Source organism: Myripristis murdjan, chromosome 24 (genome assembly GCF_902150065.1).
Source record: "Myripristis murdjan chromosome 24, fMyrMur1.1, whole genome shotgun sequence".
Lineage (NCBI taxonomy): Eukaryota > Metazoa > Chordata > Actinopteri > Holocentriformes > Holocentridae > Myripristis > Myripristis murdjan.
The window spans coordinates 29,487,517-29,513,757 of NC_044003.1; the positions used below are offsets into that span (position 1 = coordinate 29,487,517).

The 26,241-nt window shown below is 39.7% G+C and overlaps 1 protein-coding gene across 3 annotated transcripts; it reads left to right on the forward strand.

Annotated features, from left to right (window-relative positions):
• The first annotated feature begins 2,926 nt into the window (after positions 1–2,926).
• fbxo25 (F-box protein 25) lies at positions 2,927–24,869 on the forward strand. 3 transcript variants are annotated; one of them, XM_030047458.1, is made up of 10 exons: positions 2,927–3,043; positions 3,486–3,685; positions 14,929–15,032; positions 18,041–18,090; positions 18,857–18,949; positions 19,037–19,130; positions 20,546–20,730; positions 21,027–21,209; positions 21,583–21,729; positions 23,941–24,869. In XM_030047458.1, the coding sequence occupies exons 2-10, from the start codon at positions 3,558–3,560 to the stop codon at positions 24,028–24,030; spliced, it is 1,074 nt and encodes a 357-aa protein (XP_029903318.1). In that variant the 5' UTR covers positions 2,927–3,043; positions 3,486–3,557; the 3' UTR covers positions 24,031–24,869. The 3 variants fall into 3 exon arrangements, with proteins under 3 accessions (XP_029903318.1, XP_029903321.1, XP_029903320.1); XM_030047461.1 differs by having other exon boundaries at positions 21,586–21,729; XM_030047460.1 differs by having other exon boundaries at positions 2,950–3,043; positions 3,509–3,685.
• Positions 24,870–26,241: the final 1,372 nt, after the last annotated feature.

Consider the following 26,241-nt stretch of genomic DNA (forward strand, 5'->3'; position numbering starts at 1 on the left):
GTGTGTGAAACAGAATTCTCTTTCATTTCTCTTTTCTTACTTTAAATTATTGCCCTTAGTCACTGTTTACCATCAGACAGGGATTTACAGACCTATAGATGATAGGAAAAAAAAAAGATATGTCTTGACCTAAGCCTTTCTGGCACTGAGGACAAAAACTCCCAAAATTCCCCAAAAGCCAAAAAAAGGAAAAGCTCAAATCAAATCCAGCCTGTTAAATAAATACAAAGCCTTAAAGGGATAGTTGACCCATTTCAAAAAATTTTACATTCTCTCCCCCTAGCTGTTATTTAGGCTGGAGTGGAGTTATGGAGTGCTGGATACTGGCTGGATGCTCCAAATGCTAACCGTTAGCCTCCTGCCATTGAGGTGGACTTCCCCCCAGCTAACATTATTAAAAATAACCGCCTTAATCTACTGAAATTGGTAAATATACAAAGTTTGAGTTTGATGATGATTTTACAGTCTGAACTGATGTAAAAAAAAAAAAAAAAATGTAAAAAAAAAAAAAATTAACAGTAGAACTATTTTCTTGTGTGGTCTAAGCTCACTGTGCTGGTCCTCAGTTACAGCAGTGACTAGCAGGTGTCTGAAAGCTTCATGAAATGAAAAAAGAAGAAGCTACCCAAGAAGCTAGCCACAACATAGCTACTTCAATGCCGAAAACAAACAACAGCAAACAGTACTTTTGTCTCTGTGGTGGCTGTTGCTGCTGCGGTGTGGAGTGATACAGAAGTGCAGAAGTTACCGGATCTTTCTGGATGTTGATAACGTTGATAACAGGGAAAATACAGTTATAAACAGTAATTTGAGCAAAGCTATCATCCATGTGCACTCACTGGTGGTTTGCTTTTGCAAAGCAACACTTATAAAGTGATTTTAAAGCTTTTGAGTGGATTAAGGCAGTTACTTTTCAGAATGTTAGTTGGGGGGAAGTCCACCTCAATGGCAGGAGGCTAACAGTTAGCATTTGGAGCATCCAGTCAGTATCCAGCGCTCAGTAACAATGAGAGAAAGATAACAACACTACTGTCCTACAGAACAGCTGGGGGGGAAGTGAAATAATAGACATTAAGTCTCTCTCTCTCTCTCTCTCTCTCTCTCTCACACACACACACACACACACACACACACTGATTACCCATTTTAATTTTTGTGTGAGGTGACACACAATGTGCAGATGTACTGTCATGTTGTTGACATGCCCCTACTTCTCTAGACTGACTCCTGTACGCAGGCAAGTCTTGTCCTGTCTTTTCCAACAGTCTGCATGAGAGCTGAACAGAAAAATAACCATACATGTTTACCAGTGCAAGACACAGCACCAGAATGTTCAGTGACTTCCACTGGTAATTAAATGTCCTCATCAGAGTGCTGTACTTTTCAGAGGCGTTACAAGTATGTACATTTTTGTATCAACTGATGGAAAAGTATTGTAATAAGTAGAATATTTTGTGTGCTAATGCATAAGTAGCAGCACAATGTGAGAACTGCATGAATGCAATGATTTGTGCACTAATTCCATTGTTGAAGGCTTGGGAGTGTTGTGGCTGTTGGGAGGATTTTCACTAAGATGTATTATTGTGTTCACACACAGGCTTTCCATAGGTCAGTGTACAAGTTAATGCTCTTGGCTGGACTAACCCCACACTTTACCAAAAACAGGGCCTATCAACGCTCATGATAAAGTCTATTGATGTTGCTTTGCTTGTGGAACTTTCTGTGTTTCTGTGTCTTTTGGCTTGTGCAAAAATTGTTCCAGAAAAGTACTAAGGCTGCACATAAAGTTGGCAGTGATTGAAGTGTTTGGTAAAGTGTTACTAAACAAATTATCCATGTTTAAAACGTTGGTAAATACATCAGCTGCAATAATGAAGCATATTAAAACATTCTATTCAAATAGGTTAATATAATCACATTAAATTAGTTGTATAGAAAATATATGAACACCAAGAAGACCCTGAGTTGGACTACGTGCTCACATAAAAACTGATCAGTCCACTGACTATAGATTAGAAGGATGTCTGTATGTGTTGCCTGAAGAGGGCAGTATCTAACAGGAAAACTGAAACTAGTTGTTTTGCAGTTCAGTTCCACAAGAGGCCAGCCGAGGAGAGGGTTTCCTCAACAATGTGTCCCCAGACAGTGTGTCCCTATTATTTTATATCTGTTTTAGCTAATATGGTTAGCAAAAGGCCCATTCTGTAAAACATCCAAGCAGCTGAAGAATACCAATCCTGTTGTAACAAGATTATACCTTTAATTAAATCAAACAGAAAGATGCCCAAAGGGGAAAGCTACTTCTATTCATGAGCCATTCTGGGTGCTTGTTTTGTTATGCAGTGCTATTTTTAGTTGATGCTATTTTTAGTATACTTGAGAAAGACATCTCTGTTGCTTTTCAATTTGCCATGTCAAATTATAACAAAGAATGCCAGAAGCTACCTGCTTCTCAGACAAGCCTGTATAAATACCACCGCCTCAAAAACAAATAGCTGAAATTTCATCAGTTCTGAACATTTATTGAACATTTCACTTTCCACAACTATAAGCTCCATTAAGAATGAGGTAGCATAAAGAAGGGAAGGTGAATAATAATATTCTGCAATATTATAATGAGTATTTCAGGGACTGAACTACTGTTCTAAAGATCGTCTGTTTTTGTTCTGATTTGTACGTCATGACTCTGATATTTTACAAAAATGACCACAATTCCATGTCTCCCAGAAATCCCTTTCCCTTCCCCCATCTAAAAACCAAAACATAAGAACATGTGCGCAAAACTCCGTCACGTGCAGGGAAACATCCCAGCAAAACAGACAGGACAAAAAAGAAAGTGATCGACAACCGTGACAGCCAATGCGCGGCGCGATGCCGGGTAGCAACAAGATAAATACAAACCTTTTGTCCAATCGCAGCGCACCAGGGGGGCGTTGACGCATTCCACCATACGTACTGTGTTTACTTCCGTCAATATTTTCAGCAGGAGAGAGAAGAACCAGAGGCAGAAACGGTACAACAAAGGAGTGGCTCGCAAATAAAGGTTTGTGACAAGCTTTTGAACATATACATAGCGATATGCTAGTGTTACTGGCATGCTTTTTCGCATGCTTTTCACATTTGTCTGTGTTGAATTGTGTGACAGCGTTGACTTCCATGGGTTTTTAACGTTTGGACAACTCAACCTAACCAAAAAGGCATAGACATCCCTTGCTAACGCCTTCCATTTTTGTAGCTAAATACGTTATGGTCGCTGTCAGGTGCACTGTTACAACAATTTGGTTCACTGTGCCATTTTAAATATCAATGACAAGCTTTGGCAGTAACACGCTAATACGGAGAACCAGCAGGTTATGACAGCCAGGGAACTGCGACATTGCCAGAGCAGTTTCTCATTTCTTTGTTCATTGGCAACTGTCAGCTCATAAGCCGACAGTTGCATGCAGTAAACAAGCCAAAAATCAACGCCAAATCCCTTTTAACAGGTGTATGGTGGTTAACCATCCAGGTGTTTGGAGTGACAGCGACTCTCTCTGCGCACAGTCCCCAGCTTAAAGATGCCTTTCTTGGGCCAAGACTGGAGGTCGCCAGGATGGATCTGGGAAAAGACAGAGGAGGGCTGGAAGAGGACTGTGTTCTTCGGACACGAGTTGGCAGACAACAACAAAGAGATAGAACTGAAAGAGTAAGAGCATTTTTACCTGTTTACATTTACCTCTCAGGCCTGGGCCTTTCCATTTCCTGATGACTTAATGAATTTAACCTAAATCCAATGAGGATGCCGTCTGTTTCTCAGACTTAGAATAAATCCACTTCAAAAGCAGGCAAGTTGCATGTTTTACACTAATGCTTTGTCCTTAAATGTTACGTATTGACTGCAACACACAGTTTTTTATAACTGTCATTTTGTACAGACAGAGTAAAACTCATGTTGTCTCTGTGTTAGTCTACAGGTACCAAATTTCTCTAATAACAACCTCATTATGTGCTCAGATGGACAAGTGCTTAGTATTATTTCTTGCAGTTTTTTCTTAATGTGGAACCAGCCACATAGTGAATATACTCAGGTAGCCTGCAAAACTGTCTTTATTGAATGAATTATTGTGGGCCTTCAATATGACCACACTGCCATTTTCCATAGATTCACCAAGCTCGAGTCCATGGGTTGGAGAGCAGACATAATGACAATAAGTTGCATGCATATCACGACATACCTTGCATTGTTTTCTGGTCTATTTTGGCATATAGTGCACGGGGTTCATCATTTATGGCTCTGAGAGTAGCCTGGAATGAGACCTGTGTTCTGCTCACAGAGCTTAACAATAAATGTCTTCAAAGGAAGCTACTTTTATCTCATCCTGTGTTGCCTTTTTAAAAGTCTCCTTTATAGATCCAGGTATTGGGGTTATTATAATAACATGAAGCACAACTGAATAATTATCCTTCCTTTTCAAGGCATTTTTTGCTTAGCCTCCCCTTTCTCTCCCTTTTAAGTATCATCGCTTTGAAGTCTTGCCTCATTCACCCATGATTTTTGATTTTTTTCATTATAATGTCAGTCAATGGATGAATAAGGGCAAATAGGCAAATGCACACATTATTAGAATCAAACATGTTTCAGTGTACTTGTAGTATAGGCTTATTTTATCTAAACTTCTCAGAACTGGATGTTGCTGTAGAATGGAATCTTACTAAAACCGATGTAGCCCAGATTAGATCTTATTAGGACTGCAGCTCTGTTCAGAAATGGACTTTAATGCCTGACCAGAGCTCGCCGAGTGCCAAGGCTCTCTCTGTATGTTGACCTGGCTGTCAGACACCTTCTAACTCACAGACTATCTCACAGTACTTCTGATCACGTGCTGAATCACAGTGGCTGTAGAAGATGGTGTGTAGTACAATCTGTGTCAGTGACCGAAGGTGGAATTGCTCAGTGGGTCAGCAAAAAAGGAAACATGCGAGTTTAAGTATCAGCAGGAAGCGGCCGGGCCCTCAGCATGCGATAACAGTGGCACAGTTAATTCTAGACCATGTTGCAGCGATAAGGTCATAGCTACTCAGAGTAGCAAAGAAAATTGTCCAGTCAACTCTTATCAGGGCCATAGCGGAGAAAGTAAGCCTTTGATTAAATGATTTGCATGCCGTAATTGTAGCCTGTTGTTGCCGCAGGGGCGTCAAGGCAACAGACAGATTGTAGTAAGGGTGAGTTGAGATAGTCAGAGGGTAATTTCACATAAGGCCAACTCCTCAGCGTATTCATTTGGAGCAAGGGCATGTTGCAATGTTCAAAATAACATTAGGGCGGATGTTTTTGCACAGATAATGTTAAATATCTGTTTCTTAGGGACTTGCTCAGACATTTAAATGACACCTATCCTCCAGAAACCACACATGCACATAACTAAGGAACCATCCACCAGACCCCACCCAACCCGTCCCTATCCCACACACACACACACACACACACACACACACACAGGCTCAGCCAACAAGTCCTACAACTTAACAGAATATTTAAATTCTTGTTAAATAGACAAAAACCTGGTAATCAGTAAATAGATATTATTTACCAGCTTTCCTGGCTTTCCTGTTGGCTTTCCTGTTGGCTAATTGCTGATGCACTGGCTGTGTTATTAACTGATTTACATACTGATTTATTGTTTTTTTGTGAGTCATATTGATTAGAATATGTAAGGTAAGGCAGTAAAAAAAAAAAGAAAAGAAAAGAAAAATCTTAAATCTCACCTTTTATGCCACAGAGCCAAAGAATTTGAATTGAGTAGAACAGGCTTTATGTGACTGACTTGCAGCAAGTTGCTGACTGACTGACGTGACAGGTTTTGCAGCACCAATCAAACAAACAGTGTCTGGAGCATGGAGAGGCATCTTGTGCTGCTGGAGGGGAATTGAGGATTGTTGAACCAACCTGCGGTAACTGTTAACACTGACTACTGCTTTTAGCCAGAGCACAACATATCCTCTCAGTTCTCAAATTAGTATGAAACACTTTACAGCCCTATTGATGTGCATTGTCACCTTAGCAACTTACCACAATTGCCATTTTATTCTGTACCAGCCAAATTACCACAAAAAATGGTTCAGTGACTATGCTACTCCAGTCAAGTTCTACTGATAAAACTAAACAAAAAAATAATATGTATATATATATATATATATATATATATATATATATATATATATATATATATATACACAGTACAGGCCAAAAGTTTGGACACACCTTCTCATTCAATGCGTTTTCTTTATTTTCATGACTATTTACATTGTAGATTCTAACTGAAGGAATCAAAACTATGAATGAACACGTGGAGATATGTCTTAACAAAAAAAGGTGAAATAACTGAAAACATGTTTTATATTCTAGTTTCTTCAAAATAGCCACCCTTTGCTCTGATTACTGCTTTGCACACTCTTGGCATTCTCTCGATGAGCTTCAAGAGGTAGTCACCTGAAATGGTTTACCAACAGTCTTGAAGGAGTTCCCAGAGGTGTTTAAAACTTGTTGGCCCCTTTGCCTTCACTCTGCGGTCCAGCTCACCCCAAACCATCTGGATTGGGTTCAGGTCCGGTGACTGTGGAGGCCAGGTCATCTGCCGCAGCACTCCATCACTCTCCTTCTTGGTCAAATAGCCCTTACACAGCCTGGAGGTGTGTTTGGGGTCATTGTCCTGTTGAAAATAAATGATGGTCCAACTAAACGCAAACCGGATGGGATGGCATGTCGCTGCAGGATGCTGTGGTAGCCATGCTGGTTCAGTGTGCCTTCAATTTTGAATAAATCCCCAACCGTGTCACCAGCAAAACACCCCCACACCATCACACCTCCTCCTCCATGCTTCACAGTGGGAACCAGGCATGTGGAATCCATCCGTTCACCTTTTCTGCGTCTCACAAAGACACGGCGGTTGGAACCAAAGATCTCAAATTTGGACTCATCAGACCAAAGCACAGATTTCCACTGGTCTAATGTCCATTCCTTGTGTTTCTTGGCCCAAACAAATCTCTTCTGCTTGTTGCCTCTCCTTAGCAGTGGTTTCCTAGCAGCTATTTGACCATGAAGGCCTGATTGGCGCAGTCTCCTCTTAGCAGTTGTTCTAGAGATGGGTCTGCTGCTAGAACTCTGTGTGGCATTTATCTGGTCTCTGATCTGAGCTGTTGTTAACTTGCGATTTCTGAGGCTGGTGACTCGGATGAACTTGTCCTCAGAAGCAGAGGTGACCTGGGTCGGTCCTCATGTGTGCCAGTTTCGTTGTAGCGCTTGATGGTTTTTGCGACTCCACTTGGGGACACATTTAAAGTTTTTGCAATTTTCCAGACTGACTGACCTTCATTTCTTAAAGTAATGATGGCCACTCATTTTTCTTTAGTTAGCTGATTGGTTCTTGCCATAATATGAATTTTAACAGTTGTCCAATAGGGCTGTCGGCTGTGTAGTAACCTGACTTCTGCACAACACAACTGATGGTCCCAACCCCGTTGATAAAGCAAGAAATTCCACTAATTAACCCTGATAAGGCACACCTGTGAAGTGAAAACCATTTCAGGTGACTACCTCTTGAAGCTCATCAGAGAATGCCAAGAGTGTGCAAAGCAGTAATCAGAGCAAAGGGTGGCTATTTTGAAGAAACTAGAATATAAAACATGTTTTCAGTTATTTCACCTTTTTTTGTTAAGTACATAACTCCACATGTGTTCTTTCATAGTTTTGATTCCTTCAGTTAGAATCTACAATGTAAATAGTCATGAAAATAAACAAAATGCATTGAATGAGAAGGTGTGTCCAAACTTTTGGCCTGTACTCTGGGAACTCCTTTTGGCCTGTACTGTGTGTATATATATATATATATATCTTTTGGCCTGTAAGGCATGTAGGCATATGCACTGGAAACTTAGCATTGTGGTGTAAATGTCAACACGGTTTCAGAAGGTGTTGCAGGACATAACAAATGGACACCTTGCATCTGTCTCCTGGAGTGGCCTGAGGATGTTCCAATAGTATAACTGAACCAGTATAACGTATGAATCTTGTCTCAGGGGTGTTTTCTTTTAAGTAGAATGCTGCTCATTTTAAAAATTACATAATTACATAATAAGAGTTTGTCATGTCACTGGAATCAGGGAAGATTTTTGCGACTGATGTTTAAATACTGGATCATACCTATCAGCAGTGCTAGAATGAAACTTGAATATGGCAACAACTTGACATCTTATGACTCCTCAGCACCCATTATATACCCATTATATATGGTATATGGAGTGAATGTGGTGCAAGAGAACAGACACTGGGTGGGATACAACAATATTCTCTTCAATTTTGCTTATTTTTTGCTTATTTTTCTGGTAAGACAAACAATAAGAGAAGTCAAATCCAGATTCATCAAATTATCTTCACCATCCAAATATGCTGTTACTCTGGTGTGCTTAATGATGAATCCCACCTGTTTGTAAACTTGTGTGTCTAAGCATCTGTTATTAGCATAGGTAATGGCCCTTAAATACTGTGTAAGGGCAGTTGTTGTGCCGTGTGCAGAATACTCAGAATACGCAGATGTTACCAAACAAGGCTTTAGGAAGAAAAAGAACTCCATCAGTGCTAAAATCACATTTCCTCTTAAGAAAAAAACAAAAATAAGCAAACATTGGTGAATCTCAGAAATCAGCGAGCACAAACAAAATAAGAACAAATCGGTGCGTACCAACAAAAATAAGAAGTACATTGTTCCTGCATCTGGACTATTGATTGACTAATGACTGAATAGACCTGGAGCACAGAAATAACATGACATCTTAAAATGTGTGCAGTTCCCATTTTAAATCCGTGACAAATACAACATAACAGCTTCTCTGATATTAGAGTACAGTAACAAGTGAATAACTCCAAGAATGTTTAGACAATACCTGTTCTTCCCCTTTTGAAATACCGTTGCCTCTCAAAGGCATTCAGCCGCCTGAAAAACTTTGTAATCACCACTGTTTGTTGGGAGGGGTTGAACTAAAAACAAGTCTGGCTATTTCGGTCTTTCTGGTTTGTATTATATGTGCCCCTGTGGGCAGACGAGGCTGTCCCCCGGCAGGAGAGCTGGCCTTGTTATCTGCAGGAAACATGTACTGCTTTGACTCGTACTGACTGGCAGTGAATAGCCACATATAGGAAGGGATGAGGGGGTTTCCCATTCTTCCCCTTTCTTTTTATTCTCATTGTCTGCTCATAATACATATGGTGTGTGCGTGGACATGTGCATGGGTGTGTGTGCATGCCTGCATGTGTTTGGACATTACATTTGTGTATTTGTTTCTGTGTGTCTGTAGTAGCCTTTTGTAATTGAATTTTAGAGCTGCTGGATGCAGTATTAAAGGGAATTTTTGTACCAGTTGGTGATATCTGCCATTCTGTTGACTGACCAGCAGTACCTCACAGTACCACATTAGTCCGTCAGCATGCCACAGTTTCCTCACAGAGAGACACACAATGACAGTGCGCTGCATCAGACAATAACCAGTGACATCATCTCTCACACTGGCTGCCCTCCAAGGGCATGTTCACTCAAGCCCAATGACTTCATACAGCAGAGGCTCCTCTGTACATCTGGCATGCCAATACGTGAACTCGCTGAAAGAAAGATAGCTTTATGACAGACAGTGGCTTGATGCAGAATGTCAGCTTGTGCAGTGGGAAGCTTAAGTTTTGCTTTTTGTTTGTAATTGGCCATCACAATGTGCTACAGTGAAGGGGAGCAGTTTTTTTGTGTGATAGGTGGGATGCGACCTTCTCTTAAACTGCAGGTTTTCCGAAAGTGGAAGACAGACCCTCATTGCAGACTTCAGAGAAGTTACACAGCAGATTGTGTTAGGAGTGATTGATACAGGTCATGCTCTGCATTTTAAGAAGGCAATCCTAACATCTGTATAAATATATTACATGATAAATTACCAATAAATGGCCTTCTTTGGAATGGATTTGTAACATCCGTCCAATTGGTAAATAGAATTTTTTTTTGGAAGTTAAATATGCAGTCAAGGACTTCCCCTAATGACCCTGTCACCAGTTTTCTGAGTAGGTAGTCCCAGGTACAAAAAAAAAAACAAAAAAAACAAAAAAAAAAACTTTTCCATCTATCAACACTGTTGTAGCCTTCCCACATAGCGTTCTTCCTCAAGTCACAGAGTATATGTTTCAGAAGAATTTCAGAGAGAGAGGTAACTGAACTTTCGGTTGCTCTGCGACATCTTTTATTGTGCTCTGGAGGCTCTTGCTCCACATGCATCTTGTGTGAAATGCTAGGTTATTGCATTCCTGACCTGTAATTCACTGTGACAGATTCTGCGTGCGGATGTGTGTTTGTGTGTATGCTTGTGTGATCGGATAAATGGATAGAGACAGAGGGATTACCATAGAGCTCATTCATCCCACTCATTTAACTTCAGAGGGCCCACTCACACACGCAAAGTCGTGCTTCTGCTAGAGGAAAAAGTAAATTAGTTTCTCCGTCCAGTAGCCTGTCTGTAGATTAGAAGCCACCCAAATTTCTATTTTAGTATTTTGGCCAAGAAATTGTTTTCTTCAACTTCTGGAAGCTGGTGAACATATAGCTCAGCCCCTGCATTTTTTATTGAACAGAATAAACATCATGTTTGTACATTCTGTGGGCCTATTGTCCTGGTTTAAGGTACACACAGCATCACAGGTTAAAGTTTGACTCATGAACCATTCCTTCAGGACCCATTTCTTGTCACTGTTCACTTTCAGCTGTGTAATAAAGGTGAAATGGAACGTTATGTTACAAATGCATCAAAAGAATGTGATTTAACTCCCTGAAACATGAGAAAATTCACCTTTTTTTTTCAAAAATACAGGGGAAAAGGCAATAAATGAACTAATCAAAAATTACCAGAAAATTAGTTACAAATTACCAAAAAATTACCAGAAAATGACACAGACTATCAGCTAGAAAACTGTGAAAACTTGCTAGAAAATGACCAGAAAATTTGGGGGGAAAAAATCCCCTGTCAAAATGAAATTTGTTAAGAAGGTGAAATAAATCATTTTAAGATATCAATTTATATAAGATCCAGACTGTTATCTGGTAGGCCTGCATATCAATTATTCCAAAGGCCCAATGTGTTATTTCTACAAAGAAGCAATGCCCCCAGCATACTCCCCGGGCCTCATTTTACTCTCAAGATGCCAACAACCAGAGCTTGGCATTAAAATATTGCTTTTAAATTTTAATTGTGTGAACATTATAGCCAAGCTATAGCCAAGTGAGAGAGTTCACTCTGTCTGTATTATTTTGTGTTTGTATGCCTGTGTGTTTCTTTGTATACAAAAATGCGTTCAAGAGGGGTTAGCTAGTAGCATTGCCAGTCAGGTGCTCAGCTTCAGCCAATGGATTATTAATGCATGGAGAGTCAGGTATCAGCTCAGTGCAGACCTTTTGATCGCTCAGTCAGAGGTCATTAGGAAATGCTTTTATTTACAGAGTATAAGGATCTTGATACAGATCCTGAATTCCAGCAGGTTTACTGACCGTGGTAAAGATAGGCTTCAGCCAGGCAAGGTACCTGTGGCTTGGCTATCAAATGAGTAACTCAATAAAAAATTGATCCATGGATGGCAATACATTTGTTTTTAACAAAAATATTGAGGGTTGTGGGGTCTGTATATATGAGTGCCATTTCCAGAACTTACATTTCTCCTCTGAAAAATCTGTTTGGCATTCCCAAAATATTTTTAATTGTGCAAAATCTGATTCAGTGTTCAGAAAAGATTTGGACTACACATACATACTTGCCAAAAATCTGTTGTGTAATGAATTACAGGGAATGCAACAAAGCTTTTTTTCTGCATTATATTCTCTCTTACATTAAACCTTTTCAGAAGAAGAATGCCATCATGCTGTTTAAACTGTTAGCTAATTTTACTTTTTATTAAGTGATTATCTTCAGGACAAACTCAGATTTGTTCACATCATTAACTTAATTTACTTGCCTTAATTTAAATGCCCACAAGTTTGCTGGAGGCCTGAACTTGACATACCATAACTAAAACAACAAGGACAGCACACATGGCCTCGACTTGGAAAGCATTTACATCCTGTGTATTCAAATGCCACACACACATGTACACATCAGCGGTGTTACACTCTCTGGTCCTGTTTTCAGTTCTGCCCTGATGGAGTTCATTGCTCACAGTTTATTTTGTTAAGCATTTTGCACCTCTGTTTCAATAAGTGCTCTGTGGATATCAAATACAGTGCAGCACACCACTTGAACAGGACATAAGCACGTAGTACAACAGAGTGCTATGATAACATGTAGCTTGTCCAACACGCAGCACACACATATACATTTACACAGACAGACCAAGCCCTTGATCTGGAATAGCAATTACAATGGCAGTTTTTGACGATGAACTTCATCCTCATGTCTGTTGCCATATACAGTGCATTCAGACAGTATTCAGACCCCCTTCACTTTTTTCACTTTTGTTATGTTGCAGCCTGATGCAACAATCGTTTAAATTCTGTTTTTCTCTAATTAATCTCCACTCAGTACCCCATAATGATGAAGTGAAAACAGAATTTTAGATGTTTTTGCAAATTAATTAAAAAGAAAAAAATTGAAATATCACACTGACATAAGTATTCAGACCCTTTGCAACAACGCTTGAAATTTAGCTCAGGTTCCTCCAATTTCTCTTGATCGTTGCTGAGATGTTTCTACACTTTGATTAGAATCCACCTGTGGTAAATTAAATTGATTGGACATGATTTGGAAAGGCACACACCTCTCTATAGAAGGCCTCACAGCTGACAATGCATATCAGAGCAAAAACCAAGCCATGAGGTCAAAGGAACTGCCTGCAGAGCTCAGAGACAGGACTGTTGCACAGCACAGATCCGGGGAAGGCTACAAAACAAGTTCTGCTGCTCTGAAGTTTCCCAAGAGCACAGCAGCCTCCATAATTCTCAAATGGAAGAAGTTTGGCACAACCAGGACTCTTCCAAGAGCTGGTCACCTGGCCAAACTGAGCCATCGTGGGAGAAGGGCCTTAGTAAGAAAGGTTACCAAGAACCCGATGGTCACTCGACTGAGCTCCAGAGATCCTGTGTGGAGATATGCCAAAAATCCAGAAGGACAACCATCACCAACCATGCAGCCGTCCACTGATCTGGGCTTTATGGCAGAGTGGCTAGATGGAAGCCTCTCCTCAGTGCAAAACACATGAAAGCCCGCTTGGAGTTTGGAAAAACCACCTGAACAACTCTCAGACTGTGAGGAACAAGATTCTCTGGTCTGATGAAACCAAGATTGAGCTGTTTGGCCTCAATTCCAAATGTTATGTCTGGAGGAAACCAGGCACCGCTCATCACCTGCCCAGCACCATCCCAACAGTGAAGCATGGTGGTGGCAGCATCAGGCTGTGGAGCTGTGTTTCAGCAGCAGGGACTGAGTGACTAAAATGAGAGAAAGCTAAATGGAGCAAAGTACAGAGATATACTCAATGAAAACCTGTTCTACAGACCTCAGGACCTCAGACTGGACCAGAGGTTCACCTTCCAACATGACAGTCACCCTAAGCACACAGCCAAGACAACACAGGAGTGGCTTAGGGACAACTCTGTGAATGTCCTAGAGTGGCCCAGCCAGAGCCCTGACCCTATCCAACATCTCTGCAGAGACCTGAAAATGGCTGGATGGTTCACATCCAACCTGATCGAGCTTGAGAGGATTTGCAAAGAAGAATTTCAGAAAATCCCCCAATCCAGGTGTGCAAAGCTTTTTGCGTCATACCCAAAAAGACTCGAGGCTGTAATTGTTGACAAAGGTGCCTAAACCTAAACTAAATACTAAGTAAAGGGTAAAGGGTCTGAATACTATATATGTGTGTGTGTGTGTGTGTGTGTGTGTGTGTGTATATATACATATATATATACAGTACAGGCCAAAAGTTTGGACACACCTTCTCATTCAATGCGTTTTCTTTATTTTCATGACTATTTACATTGTAGATTCTAACTGAAGGAATCAAAACTATGAATGAACACATGTGGAGTTATGCACTTAACAAAAAAAGGTGAAATAACTGAAAACATGTTTTATATTCTAGTTTCTTCAAAATAGCCACCCTTTGCTCTGATTACTGCTTTGCACACTCTTGGCATTCTCTGATGAGCTTCAAGAGGTAGTCACCTGAAATGGTTTTCACTTCACAGGTGTGCCTTATCAGGGTTAATTAGTGGAATTTCTTGCTTTATCAATGGGGTTGGGACCATCAGTTGTGTTGTGCAGAAGTCAGGTTACTACACAGCCGACAGCCCTATTGGACAACTGTTAAAATTCATATTATGGCAAAAACCAATCAGCTAACTAAAGAAAAACGAGTGGCCATCATTACTTTAAGAATATATATAAGAATATATATATATATATATATGTATGTGTGTGTGTGTGTGTGTGTGTGTGTATATAATATTTCACTTTTTTCTTTTTATTAAATTTACAAAAATTTCTACAATTCTGTTTTCACTTTGTCAGTGAAAACAGAATTGTAGCTGCATACTGAGGATTATCAACCTAAAAAGCAGTATAGTAATCAATCTGCAAATGTGTGACAATTTAAAAAGGAAATGAAATGTTCTGTTAAATGTTATTTGAGTCATTTTGGAGTTACAACCCATATTTGAGTTACAACCCAACTAAAAGCCCCTAGTGTGAACTTTACAATTTAAGGACCTAAAAACAGCTGGTGCAGCCCCACCCAAGTCTTCAACAAGGTCAAGTCTTAATGGGGACTTGAATCCAGGTGTTCTTTACCCTGCACTCACCTCATACTCACACTGAAGCAGTCACAGTGACATGCAGTGTTATTTACTCATTCCTCCCATGCCTTCTCTGTCCAAACAGGCTCTGCAACGAAAACCATGAAAATCTGCTTGTCGGAGACATGTGCGAGCTCACCACCAAAAAGAGGAAGAAGGACCTGTACAACAATAACACCAAATCTCAGTGTGAGTTGCAGCAGTGCATAATCACTATCTTTGCAATGTCAAAAGTCTGTGGTATGAAAATTAGAGGACTTTTGTGCTAAACAGAACAAGGAAAAGGTCTTAATTGCAGTAGAGTGCATATAACTTGTTAAAACACTTTTTCCCTAGTAATTATTGGACTGGAGACATTTGAGCTGAAAACACACTGGTGCTGCCTCTAGCACCAACAGGAAGTGTCGTAATGTAGCTTTTAAGACAAACACAGAAGTACAGAACAGCTTATTCTCTGAAAAAAACATTTTTTTTCAGGGGTAGTGAGGCTGGAAATAGGACAGTGGCAAGAAGTGCCATGAGGTGGCATGTCACCATGTGTCGGAGCACACCTAGCCGCTGATGGTGTGGGGTTCTACATACAAAATAATAGAAACAACATTTTGATGTGTACCACAAGGGCCCTATAATTTCCGCGATCAGGGAATCGTGGACGGAATCGCGGACGGAATCGCGGAATTAGCCAAATAAAACGGAATCTATTTTTAGCGTGGAATATCGCGGAATTTGACATAATTTGAATGAAATGCTGTTTTTGTGTGGAATATGAAGGTATGTCTGGGGAAAATTACATGGAGGGAAGCGAATCTGAGTGGCACAAGCCCTCCAGTCGTTTCACCTGCACCTGCACCACCAAGGAAAAAAATTACAACAACTGCACCGGCACCGTACGAGTCCAAAAGGCAAAGAAATTTTCCAGGCTACAGCAGCGCACTGACATGGATTGTGTAACAAAGCGAAGAGTTGTCACTCTAGCACACTGGCTTAGCTTGTCTATTCAGAGAAGCGGTATCACTTAAGCTTATTTTTCAATCTATGTTATCACATGCATACTACTGCTCATTCATTGGTAGCTGAATTGTTGGTCTGTTTAATAAGTAATTTACATTTTTAAAACAAATAATAATTTAACATATTGTTAAATTATTGGAGTCAAGCTTACTGGTAAACATCTACTCCTTTAAAATAATTTATTATGTTCTACAGCTCATAAACATACTCCGTTGTTGTGGATGTGACCACTGATGCAAGAGACTGCAGCGTCCTAAACATCGTCATTTGTTGAAGTTAATGTGAATAGCCTGTACGTACAATGGTCGACACTCGGTTAACAGTCTTTTAAATTAAATGTGTGCATGCATTGACCCAACATCAACCCTCAGGTGAAATAATTACTGATGCATCCTCTTGTCATTTTTGTTCAGTCATTAATAACATATCATTTTCACCTTTTATTGCTATAACAACGTAATTGTTAAATAAATAAATAAAGTGTTGTTTATTTGTTACCTCAATTAATTTAAGGTAATTTCTATTTCATTTGTCTGCATTTTAGTCATTAACATTTTAGTCATTAACATTAAAAACACACTCTTTTTTGGTAGTAAAATAAGAGTAAAAGGTAAAAAACGGAATTTCCAAAAATTAAAATGGAAAAAATGGAATTTGGGAAAAAATAAAACGGAATTTGGGAAAAAATAAATAAAAAATAAAAATAAATTTTATAGGGCCCTACACCACTCGGTGCCGGTGTATTTTTCCTTTATTCACTCTGAAAATTATTACTTGAGATTTTGGTACAAAAGTACAAAAGTGTGCATGACAGCTAATTTTGAGTTTTACTAGTGTTTTCAAAGCATTACATTTAGAATTTTAGCATAGTGATGTGAAACAAAAGCTGTTTTTTGAGGTAAGATGAGTTTTAGTCCAAATGATTTTAATTGTGCTTGAAAAAGTTGGTAAAAGGGATAAAAACATCAAACACTTTGTTCAGTTGATAATGCGAATGGCGTTGATGATGCACCAACAGCTTTGGTTAGTAGACAAACTAGTAGACAAACAAAGAAAAATAAAACAGCGTCCTGCCCTTGGAGATTACACACCTGGGGGTGTGTAATCCTGGAAGCCACGATATTGTCTACCTGCATCACTGTGAGTTTCACCTGAGCAGGTAGGGCAGAGTCCTGTTGAAAACACTAAGGAGATGGCCTGGAGCCTTTATGTCAAACATGTTGAAAAACAGGTCAAAATTGTTTGAACTTTCCCCTGCTAACCTGTTCAGCCCTGACTGTTCCATCAGTGGGTTTGCCATTACAAATGCATTCTGCACAGCCGAGCTTTGTTCACACCCATACAGCTTTATTTCAAATTCTACTGAAAATCTCAAGCTTTTCAAAAATACCAAATGTGTCATGTTTCCCTGAATTACAGGGAAATGGTGCACAAGACATCTAGATATTTTCTATTTGTTGTAATGCTGCAGCCATAAAACAATGGCATATTGACTTTGAATGTTTCACTGAATATCAGTGTGATGTAGCTTCAATGAAGCTGAAGCCAGCAAATAGAGAATATATGTGTGACATTGTCAAACAATATGTAAAAAACAGCAACAGACTAATTGACATGTTGTGGACCCCAATAAAATAGCAACACAAACTCAGAATTCTTATAAGCTCTGTGGGGAAAAATGCATGTTATGACAACTCAGGAGATAAAGACATTTTGTTTCTTGTTATAAAGTTGTTCTTTAATTGCAGAGTAGTAGTAGTTTTGTGACTGGTTTATAACAGACAGGTAAAGAATCTGCTGCCTGGAGGGCCTGTTTTAAAACTCATCCATCCATCAAGTTCACCTCTGCCAACCTGGGAGCCCTTAAATAAATGCACTATGTCAGCTAAATAGCCTCAAACCCCATCTCTTGCTTGTTGTGACTGGTCCACTCCCCCCAAAAAATGTGCATTCTGCTCACCGCTTATCTTGAGGTAAAAAAGAAAAAGTGTCAGCTTCACACAGTGCAGCAGTGTGAACATGCCCAGACACATTCATCTAGAACTCCTAAAGGACATATGTTTTCAAAAACTGTGATGAGGTCAAATGAGATCCCAGATAGTAACTTCAAGAAGCTTGCATGTGTGCCAGAAAAGGTTTGGCAGCTGTACCCCAACAAACTGATTTTTCTCTTGTTTCTTCTCCAGTTGATTTCAGGGATAAATGGATCTACGTGCACAGGGGAAGCACAAAAGAGGTGAGTGCTGGAGCAGGAACTGGACCCTTTGAAAGCTGACTTTTCTCAACTTGACTTTTCTCAAAAACATGGGGGAAAAAGGTGACTAACAATTAAGCAAAAAAAAAAAAAATACCGTAACATTACTTAAAAAAAAAAAATAGCTAAACAATTTACAAGAGAATCACCAGAAAATCTGAAAAAAACATACCAGTAAATTTGCAAAATCTACCTGAAAATTGCCTGAAATTTTACCAAAAAAAATACAAAAATGTATATTCATAATTATTAGAATATATTTAAATGTCTGTGATCAGTGATGCTGATCAAAAAAGGCATCAGCGTGATATCTTTGAAAAACAAAATGGGGAAAAAAGGTGCTGATCAGATTAGCAATAAATTAGTAAAATTTTACTAGAACAAAAAATACATTAAAAAAAACTCAAAAAAATACCCCAAAATTATCAAAAACTCTACAAAAAGATTACAAGGAAACTATGTATACTTGTTACAAATACGTATTTAAATTACATCAGAAGAAAATGACCACAAAATCACCAAAGTATTTCTCTAAATATATAGAAAAAATAAGAAATGAAGTGTTTTTTTTCAAGAAGGTGAAATAAAAGTTTTCAAACTGAAAGCCAGCCCATGTACTTCTGGGTTTCAAAGTTAATGTGAGATTTCACCTTAAGGGTTTATTAGCTATAGATGCAAACATCTCAGTTGGTTTCAGTCACATCATGTCTGTGTTAAACTGGGTGTGTGTGTGTCTGCCTGTGCACAGCGACATGGATACTGCACACTCGGTGAGGCCTTCAACCGCCTAGACTTTTCCAGTGCCATTCAGGACTTGAGGAGGTTCAACTATGTTGCAAAAGTAAGTAAACACTGATTGTCTTGGAAACTGCTTTGAAATTATTGAACCAGTTCTACAGCTGACTCTGTCTTTGTGTCTCTCCGTCAGCTTTTCCAGCTAATAGCTAAATCCCAGCTGACGTCTTTGAGTGGAGCTGCCCAGAAAAACTACTTCAACATACTGGAGAAGATTGTACGGAAAGGTAGGAGACGTGAGACATTTATTGCAATTTGCTGCCGGGCCCCCACTAGAGGGGAAGGCCTAGAAACTGGTATGTCACTACTAGAGCCCCCTAGTGTTGACACTACACACGCTTTATGCCATTCATAAAAACATAGTGTCTTCATCCTCAAAAAATGGGTGTAAACACTACACACACACACATACACACATGCCATTGTTTTGTCAGTAAAATCCTAGTATTACATAGCCACACCTATCTTAGTGCTCTGTCAGTGCTTAAGAAGGGTCTTGGTTAACCTAATATCATCCTGCTATAGGGAAAAAAAATGCTCTGGCCTGTTTATATTCCTTTAAACCAATCACAGTGGTTTTGGGCAACATTAAGAACGGGGTGTTTCTAGTTTCCAGCAGCCACACCATCCTCCCTGATGTCAGAGTCTGTCATTTGACCCCAGACCAATCCTTACTGGAGGCGTCCTGCATTTGCAAACGCGGCCTCATACATAACAAACTCAACATTTCTCTCGATGTGCCATATCCCAAAACGACACAGTTAATCTTTGGGTTTCATGGTACCATTTAGTCGAGGCATTTCTCCTGGGGTGAATGTTCAACCACAAAACCAGCAGGACCAGTGTGCTCCCTCATTATGGATTTGTGTTACCGGGTGGATCAAAGGACACATCTAGACTGAAGCCACATATTTATGGATGGGAAAACTTGGATTAGTTTGCTTGGTATTGAATGAGTTTTTCTTTGGCTTCAGTACTGCCCTTACAATAAAGAGAAGTCATTTAAAACTAGTTAAGCATCACTTGTAATGGAACATTGTCTTTTCCAGTGGTGCTTTGTTCCTTTTTCTGTTCTGACATGCCAGAACAGTTTGTTTCTGAGACAAATATAGGCTGTTTAGCAATGAACTTCAAAGAGTTTGATAAAAGGGTTCTGAAAGAAGTCTTACCTTTCACATTCCTAAAAAAAAAATGCAAGACAGTTATGTCTTCTTTTTAAAGACATAATAGGCTTTAGTCAGCAATCAAATTGAAAGTTTTTTTTTTTGTTTTTTTCTCTCACAGAACTTAAATGGAGTCACAGTCATGAACTGTTTGTCATGATCATTTGGCTGATACAAAATTAAATGGCGATTATACTTGGCTATGTTGGCAAGTCAGTAGAACCATTAATTGTGTCAAACCTGCTTGAGAACTTTGCAGATACGAAATCTCACGAGAAATATGGAATCTGGTCTTTAACAAAATTAAGATTTTTCAACAGATCATCATTGGCATCATCATCATATTATTATTATTATTATAATTGTTGTTGTTGTTGTTTTGTCAAATGATGATGATGAATAACAACTGTTTGCTTTGTTTATATGGTAAAGTTTTGACCGGTAAGGTTTTTTTTTTTTTTTTTTTTTTTTGGCTGTAGTCCTGGACGAACACTGCAATCCACGCCTTATCAAGGAGCTGCTGCAGGACCTGAGCTCGACGCTGCACAGCCTGACTGTGGGCATGGGCAAGTCGGTCCTGGTGGGAAATGACAACGTTTGGTTATGCCGGCTGGAGACCATCCTCAACTGGCAGCAGCAGCTCAGCAACCTGCAGTTCCCCAAGGTAGAGCTGCAGGCTGGGGTGGGTGGGAGCCGCAAATTAAATGAGTGACAACCATGAAATGTGGCCAGGAGTGTCTACAGACAGTCAAGAGGTAGTCTTCTTTTAAAGGGATAGTTCACCTATTTTGAAAAATATGATATTTAGTTGCCTGCTAAGTGGTATGCAGTTTTCCAAAAAGGTAGTGCACATACAGTGCATATGAATTATAATGCATTAGTACTCCAGTGGTTTAAAACAGCAGAACTTTATTCAGTCCAGCTCTGATCTCAGTGTCTCACCCATTGGTCTCTCCTCAGCAACTTTCCAACGGGGTGACATTCAGCGACCTGCCTCTGCAGATGCAGAACAAAATACTCTACAAGTTCTCTGATGCCTATGACATCATCAACCTGGGACAGGCCACACCCACTCTGCAAGTCCTCAGTGAAGACAGGAAGTTGTGGAAGAAGCTTTGCCAGTTTCACTTCTCAGAGAAACAGGTAAGAGAGACACGGATGAGTGTTAGTTTACACTGATTTTTTTAAAGAGTGATCTATACTCTAAAGTTCGATAGTAGTTATGGTCAAGTAGTTCACCTGTTGTCCACTAGAGAGCAGAGTTGGCACACTTTACTCTCCTGTGGAAGAATCTCACTCGTGCGCTCTCTCTCTCTCTCTCTCTCTCTCTCTCTCTCTCTCTCTCTCTCTCTCTTTCACACACATACATAAACACACACTTTGCAATTTGTTTTTGACATGATAAGGTCCTTAAATCAGAACACTTATTATAACACTTATTATAACACTCTGAAACTGTTTCTGTGTCTGTGTGTGTGTATGTTTTTGTATATGTGTGTGCACCTGCACATGAAAGCAGTTTCGTAGGAACTTGGTCTTGACTGAGAGCAACAACGTGGATTGGAAGCTGATGTACTTCACCTTGCAGAAGTATTACCCCAAGAGGGAACAATACGGAGACACACTGCACTTCTGCAAACACTGTAGCATCCTCTTCTGGAAGGTGAGCCAGGAGACACAGTGCAGTTTCACTTGCTTCTGTCATGTAGGGGATAATTCAGTTCAGTTCAGTCCAGTTCAGCTTTATGACCAAAGTAAGTAAGTTTCCTGCTCCCAAGAGTAAGATGCAGTTAATGAAGTAAAGAAGAAAAAACCTACACAAAAAGCCCAACCTATGTATGGATGAAATGCTGTTGTGCTACAAAATAACTGCTAAACCCTTTGAAACCTGAACCAAGTCACTTGATTTCTTTCAAAATCACAGGGAAAAAAAGGAGATGGGCAAATTAACAAAAATGATCTGAAAATTAGCAAGAAATTAGTAAAAGGTTATAAGAACATGATCAGAGCTAGTAATTCCTCCCCAGAGATGATCAAGCCTGACCCTCAAAACCATGATCTGAATCTTGATTTGGTTTTCCATGACTTCTCCCTAAATTTTACCCTATTTTGAGCAAAGTAAACATTTTTTTAGAGCTGCCTCTGAAAAACTGTGTTAATCAATTGGGGAATTTTTCCATGATGTTTCCAAAGCCTTTTACAAAATTACAATTTTTCATAACTTTTTCAGGGCCTGGAAAACTGTATTTTCAGATTCACTGACCTTTTTTAGATTATCACCACTGTATGAACGCCGCTGCTTTGCCACTGAAGGTTAACAAGCCATTTACATGACCTCTGACCACTACTATAACTATAAGTAGATGACGTGTGTCTTGGCATTACCGTTTTGTCTGTTGGCAGCAGGGATTAGCATGATTAGCACACAGACGTTGGCACTGAGCCTATCAGTGCTGATGTGCGTCACTAAGAATCATCTCTATCCCTATCAGCAGCTAGAGCAACATTTCTTTATGTCTTCAAGAATAAAGAGAGGAAATTTACCTGTAGTTAGTTAAAACAGACAGGCAACATCAAGATTTCTTTGTATCTTTGAGAGAGGAATAATGTGCTGTTTCTCAAAGCCTTTCAGCGTGTTATCAGTGTGAGAGTGGAGGTGTGATCAGATCAACATATTCTGGAGACTTCCTCCAAGTGCAGCAGAAGATAATGGATATTTTGTCTCTCTGGAATCGAGCTATAACAGCATGTTCTGGTGCTAAGATGATACCTGATTCTGTAGGCAGCATGTGACCTACATCCAACCTGGCAGATTCAAGGCCAGTGGAGAAACACCTCCTCTGTAGCTTCAGCACAGTGGAGGTTTCATTTAGCGTTTTCACACGCTGTTTATCCTCTACTGAGCTCACAACTTGGATGCCACTGAAAGGCAATTAGAGGAAAAGCAACAAATAAATAAATAAACCTCAGGATGCAGGAGCGCTTTCCTCTATGAATGTGTGACTACATTTTCTGAGCCTCCATCATTTCAGCTGCACCACCTGGAGTGACGAATACAGTTTGATCAGTGTTAGTCATGGTGCTGATGGCTAACGTGCCTTTCACATTTCACATCTAAGATCTGGTGTTTAAATATATATCATTTCTAATTTTCTGTCACCATTATTTTTTACTAATGATCCAGCAATTTCTTGCAAATTTGCCAGGCACCCTTTCCCCCATGTTTCTGACAGAAACCAAGTGAATTTGCCTAGGTTTTCAAAGGGTTCAAAAATTCCCACAGCATCCCACACCCACTCCTCTTCCTTGGAATTATGTGCTGGCCACATTTAGTATTCTTCTCCTTGGCTGATTTCCCTGCCCTTTCTAACCTCTGACCTCTCTGCATCCCTCCCCATGCTTGTCTCCCTTCCTTCCTACCTCTCTTCCCGGTTCCCCTTCTCTTCTTCGATTTCTTAAGGATCGCCACCTGGCGTTATTATTCAAGGTACTTCCCTGTCCCATTGTGCCTTTCAGTTTCCTCAGTTGTCACTATGTTTTATGCCACCCTGAGGTTCTGATTTTGGTTTTCTATGTGTCTGTCTCTGTTTTTCACTCTTATAGCCTCATTTTGTCATGTGGGTGTGTGTCGCAAGCAGCGTCATCCTTTTTGCTGACTTTTATGATGCACAAATGTATACCTTAAAGGGCTGAAAACAGCTCCTTTCCATTGGGTCATAAAGTTCCTCAAATGTTTAATTCACGTCTGTCGTTTTGTCTAATGCTGTTTTTTAGCAAAATGTTTCTGTTTTCTTTGCCGTCCATGTGATGCATGCAGCACAAGGGTGTGTTCTGTATTTTCTTCATAATGATTTAGCACTATATTGTTTTGCAGGACTGTGGCCATCCGTGCACATCCAGCGATCCAGACAACTGCCTCATGCCCGTCTCCCCCCAGCACTTTATCGACCTCTTCAAATTCTAATCTCCATGTTGTTCTTCAAGAGAAGGACCCGTGTCCCCTCACTCCCAAGTGAAGTGTGTGTGTGATGGTTTTGATGTCTTTTCCCCAATTACAAAGGGCTCCAGCTGAAAAGAAAGACTTTTTTCATGTCGTTGTTCCTTCCGCACAAATATTTGTCTCCATGACATGAAGAAAGGCAACGCAAGAAAGGGGACAAAAAAAGAGCTTACATGTTTAATGATTTTGATAATGTTGGTGATGGGTAACATGATGTAAAACACTTTATTATGTTTTCGCTCCTTTCGCACAAACTCCTCATGACAAGAAAAGGTCATTTATAACAGAGGAAAGAAAAAATGTGTTACATGATTTCTGGCATGCAGGTGATGGGTAAAATGTGTGTGGTGTTACTGGACTTGGGGCAAGGTGCACATGTACATCTTAGGAGAACAACTTGACTCGTTTGTTCACAGATGACTCGGTGGAGGGGGTCTGTCTGTCGCTCTGTTTTGTTTAGGTGATATTTTTCTGCAGTAACCGAATGCATGTCAAGTGTCTGTTTACATATATCGTCCTTTGTGAATTCTTGCTGTGTTCTGTGTACATCAAAGGCACACGAAAAGAAAATAATGTAAAATTGCATTTGCCGTACAACTTTTTACAGTATACTTTTGTCAGGTCTGTCAAGTGGACAGATAGAAGAAATGTAAAAACCTTATTTATGGAAAAAAAAAATATTTTGTATCCTTTCTTCAACTTTTGTAATATTCCTTTACCATTCCATGACCCTTGATGGTACTTTCATGACTTTTATGGGACAGGAACTAGCTCTGTAACAATTAAATATTTCTAAAAACCTGTCCATGTGTGCTTATCTTTCTTGAATTCTGCTTCATTATATACTGTATATACAGAATATATATAGTATAGTATATATAGTATAGTTTTCTGGCCTCAGGGAACAGCCAATTCCATATTTTGCCCATTTTGAAAAGTTTGATATTTGATATTTTGATATCTGTTGTGTAGGACAGTAGTGATGCTATCTTCCTCTCATTGTTACTGAGTGCTGCATACTGGCTGGATGCTCCAAATGCTAACTGTTAGCCTCCTGCCATTGAGGTGGACTTCCCCCCAGCTAACACTCTGAAAAATAACTGCCCTAATCATCTTAAGTTGTTGCAAAAATCAAGTTTGAGGAGGTTCAGAAGAAACCAGATCTTCCTGGATATTTTCCTGCTAACAGCAAAAATACAGTTGTAAACAGTAATTTGAGCAAAACTATCACTGGTGTGCACTCGGTAATCATTTCTATCTATCTTTGATGTATGGATAATATAGTTGTGTGCTGAAAGGTCCTCTAAAAGGGGATTTCCTTTGAAACTGGCTTGTGTACATTATAAATTGTGGCAAAACATGTATGTTTAATATTTGTACGTAATTTCTTTGAATCAGAAGATGCAGTTGCAGCACCAGTGCAGGAGGCTGATAACGGTTACATTACATCTGCTTTGTGACTCATCAAATGTCAAAGCAGAGCCAACAAAATCTTGGGAAATTTGATTTTGTTTGCAGAAGGGACTGATAAAAATAATTTTAGTGGTTAACCCTTTTTAAAATGGTCAGCAGCTCGTGTGTTGAGGTGTCAGTCGGTGGTGTTTTTCCTGACTTGTGATGAAGGACGTGGGCCGGCTGTGTCTCAGGGTAAACCATCCCTGTGGTGAGGTGATCTCTGCCAAAGCAAACCGTACATTTAGTTCACACTGGAGGGTGTTGAAATAAGTCGAGCCAGGCTGTCCGGGGTACGCCTTTATTCTGGTTGGAAAAATGCGCCCCTGCCTTTTCGTAAATACAGGATACAGGCATCTTTGCAGCTGCAGTGACTGGCCCTGTATCTGTGCACTGTGTTGGCTGCGGTGAGGCCGACCTCAGCATCAGACACGCTCAGTAAACACATTCAAACACAGGAAAGAGGAAAGTGAAGAAACAGCCACTGGCAGGAATCATAACCCTTTGAAACCCAGGAGCCTGTGGGCAGGCTTTGATTTTTTTCACCCTATTAACACAATTCACTTTATTTCTTTTTAATTTTAAATTTTTGACACGGGAATTCTTTTTTTTTTTTTTTTTTGTAATTTTCTTGTAGATTTTTTAGATTTTTTAACCAACCTCAATATATATATTTAGAGTCAATATATTTTTCGTGTATATTTTTTACTACTTTTTTTTCAA

Excerpts from the sequence above, each read along its gene's own strand:
- fbxo25 (XM_030047458.1), top strand. The coding sequence starts at position 3,558 with ATGCCTTTCTTGGGCCAAGACTGGAGGTCGCCAGGATGGATCTGGGAA. Across the intron at positions 3,686-14,928 it reads AAAGAGATAGAACTGAAAGA|GCTCTGCAACGAAAACCATG; the intron begins GTAAGAGCATTT and ends CTGTCCAAACAG. Across the intron at positions 20,731-21,026 it reads GCAACCTGCAGTTCCCCAAG|CAACTTTCCAACGGGGTGAC; the intron begins GTAGAGCTGCAG and ends GTCTCTCCTCAG.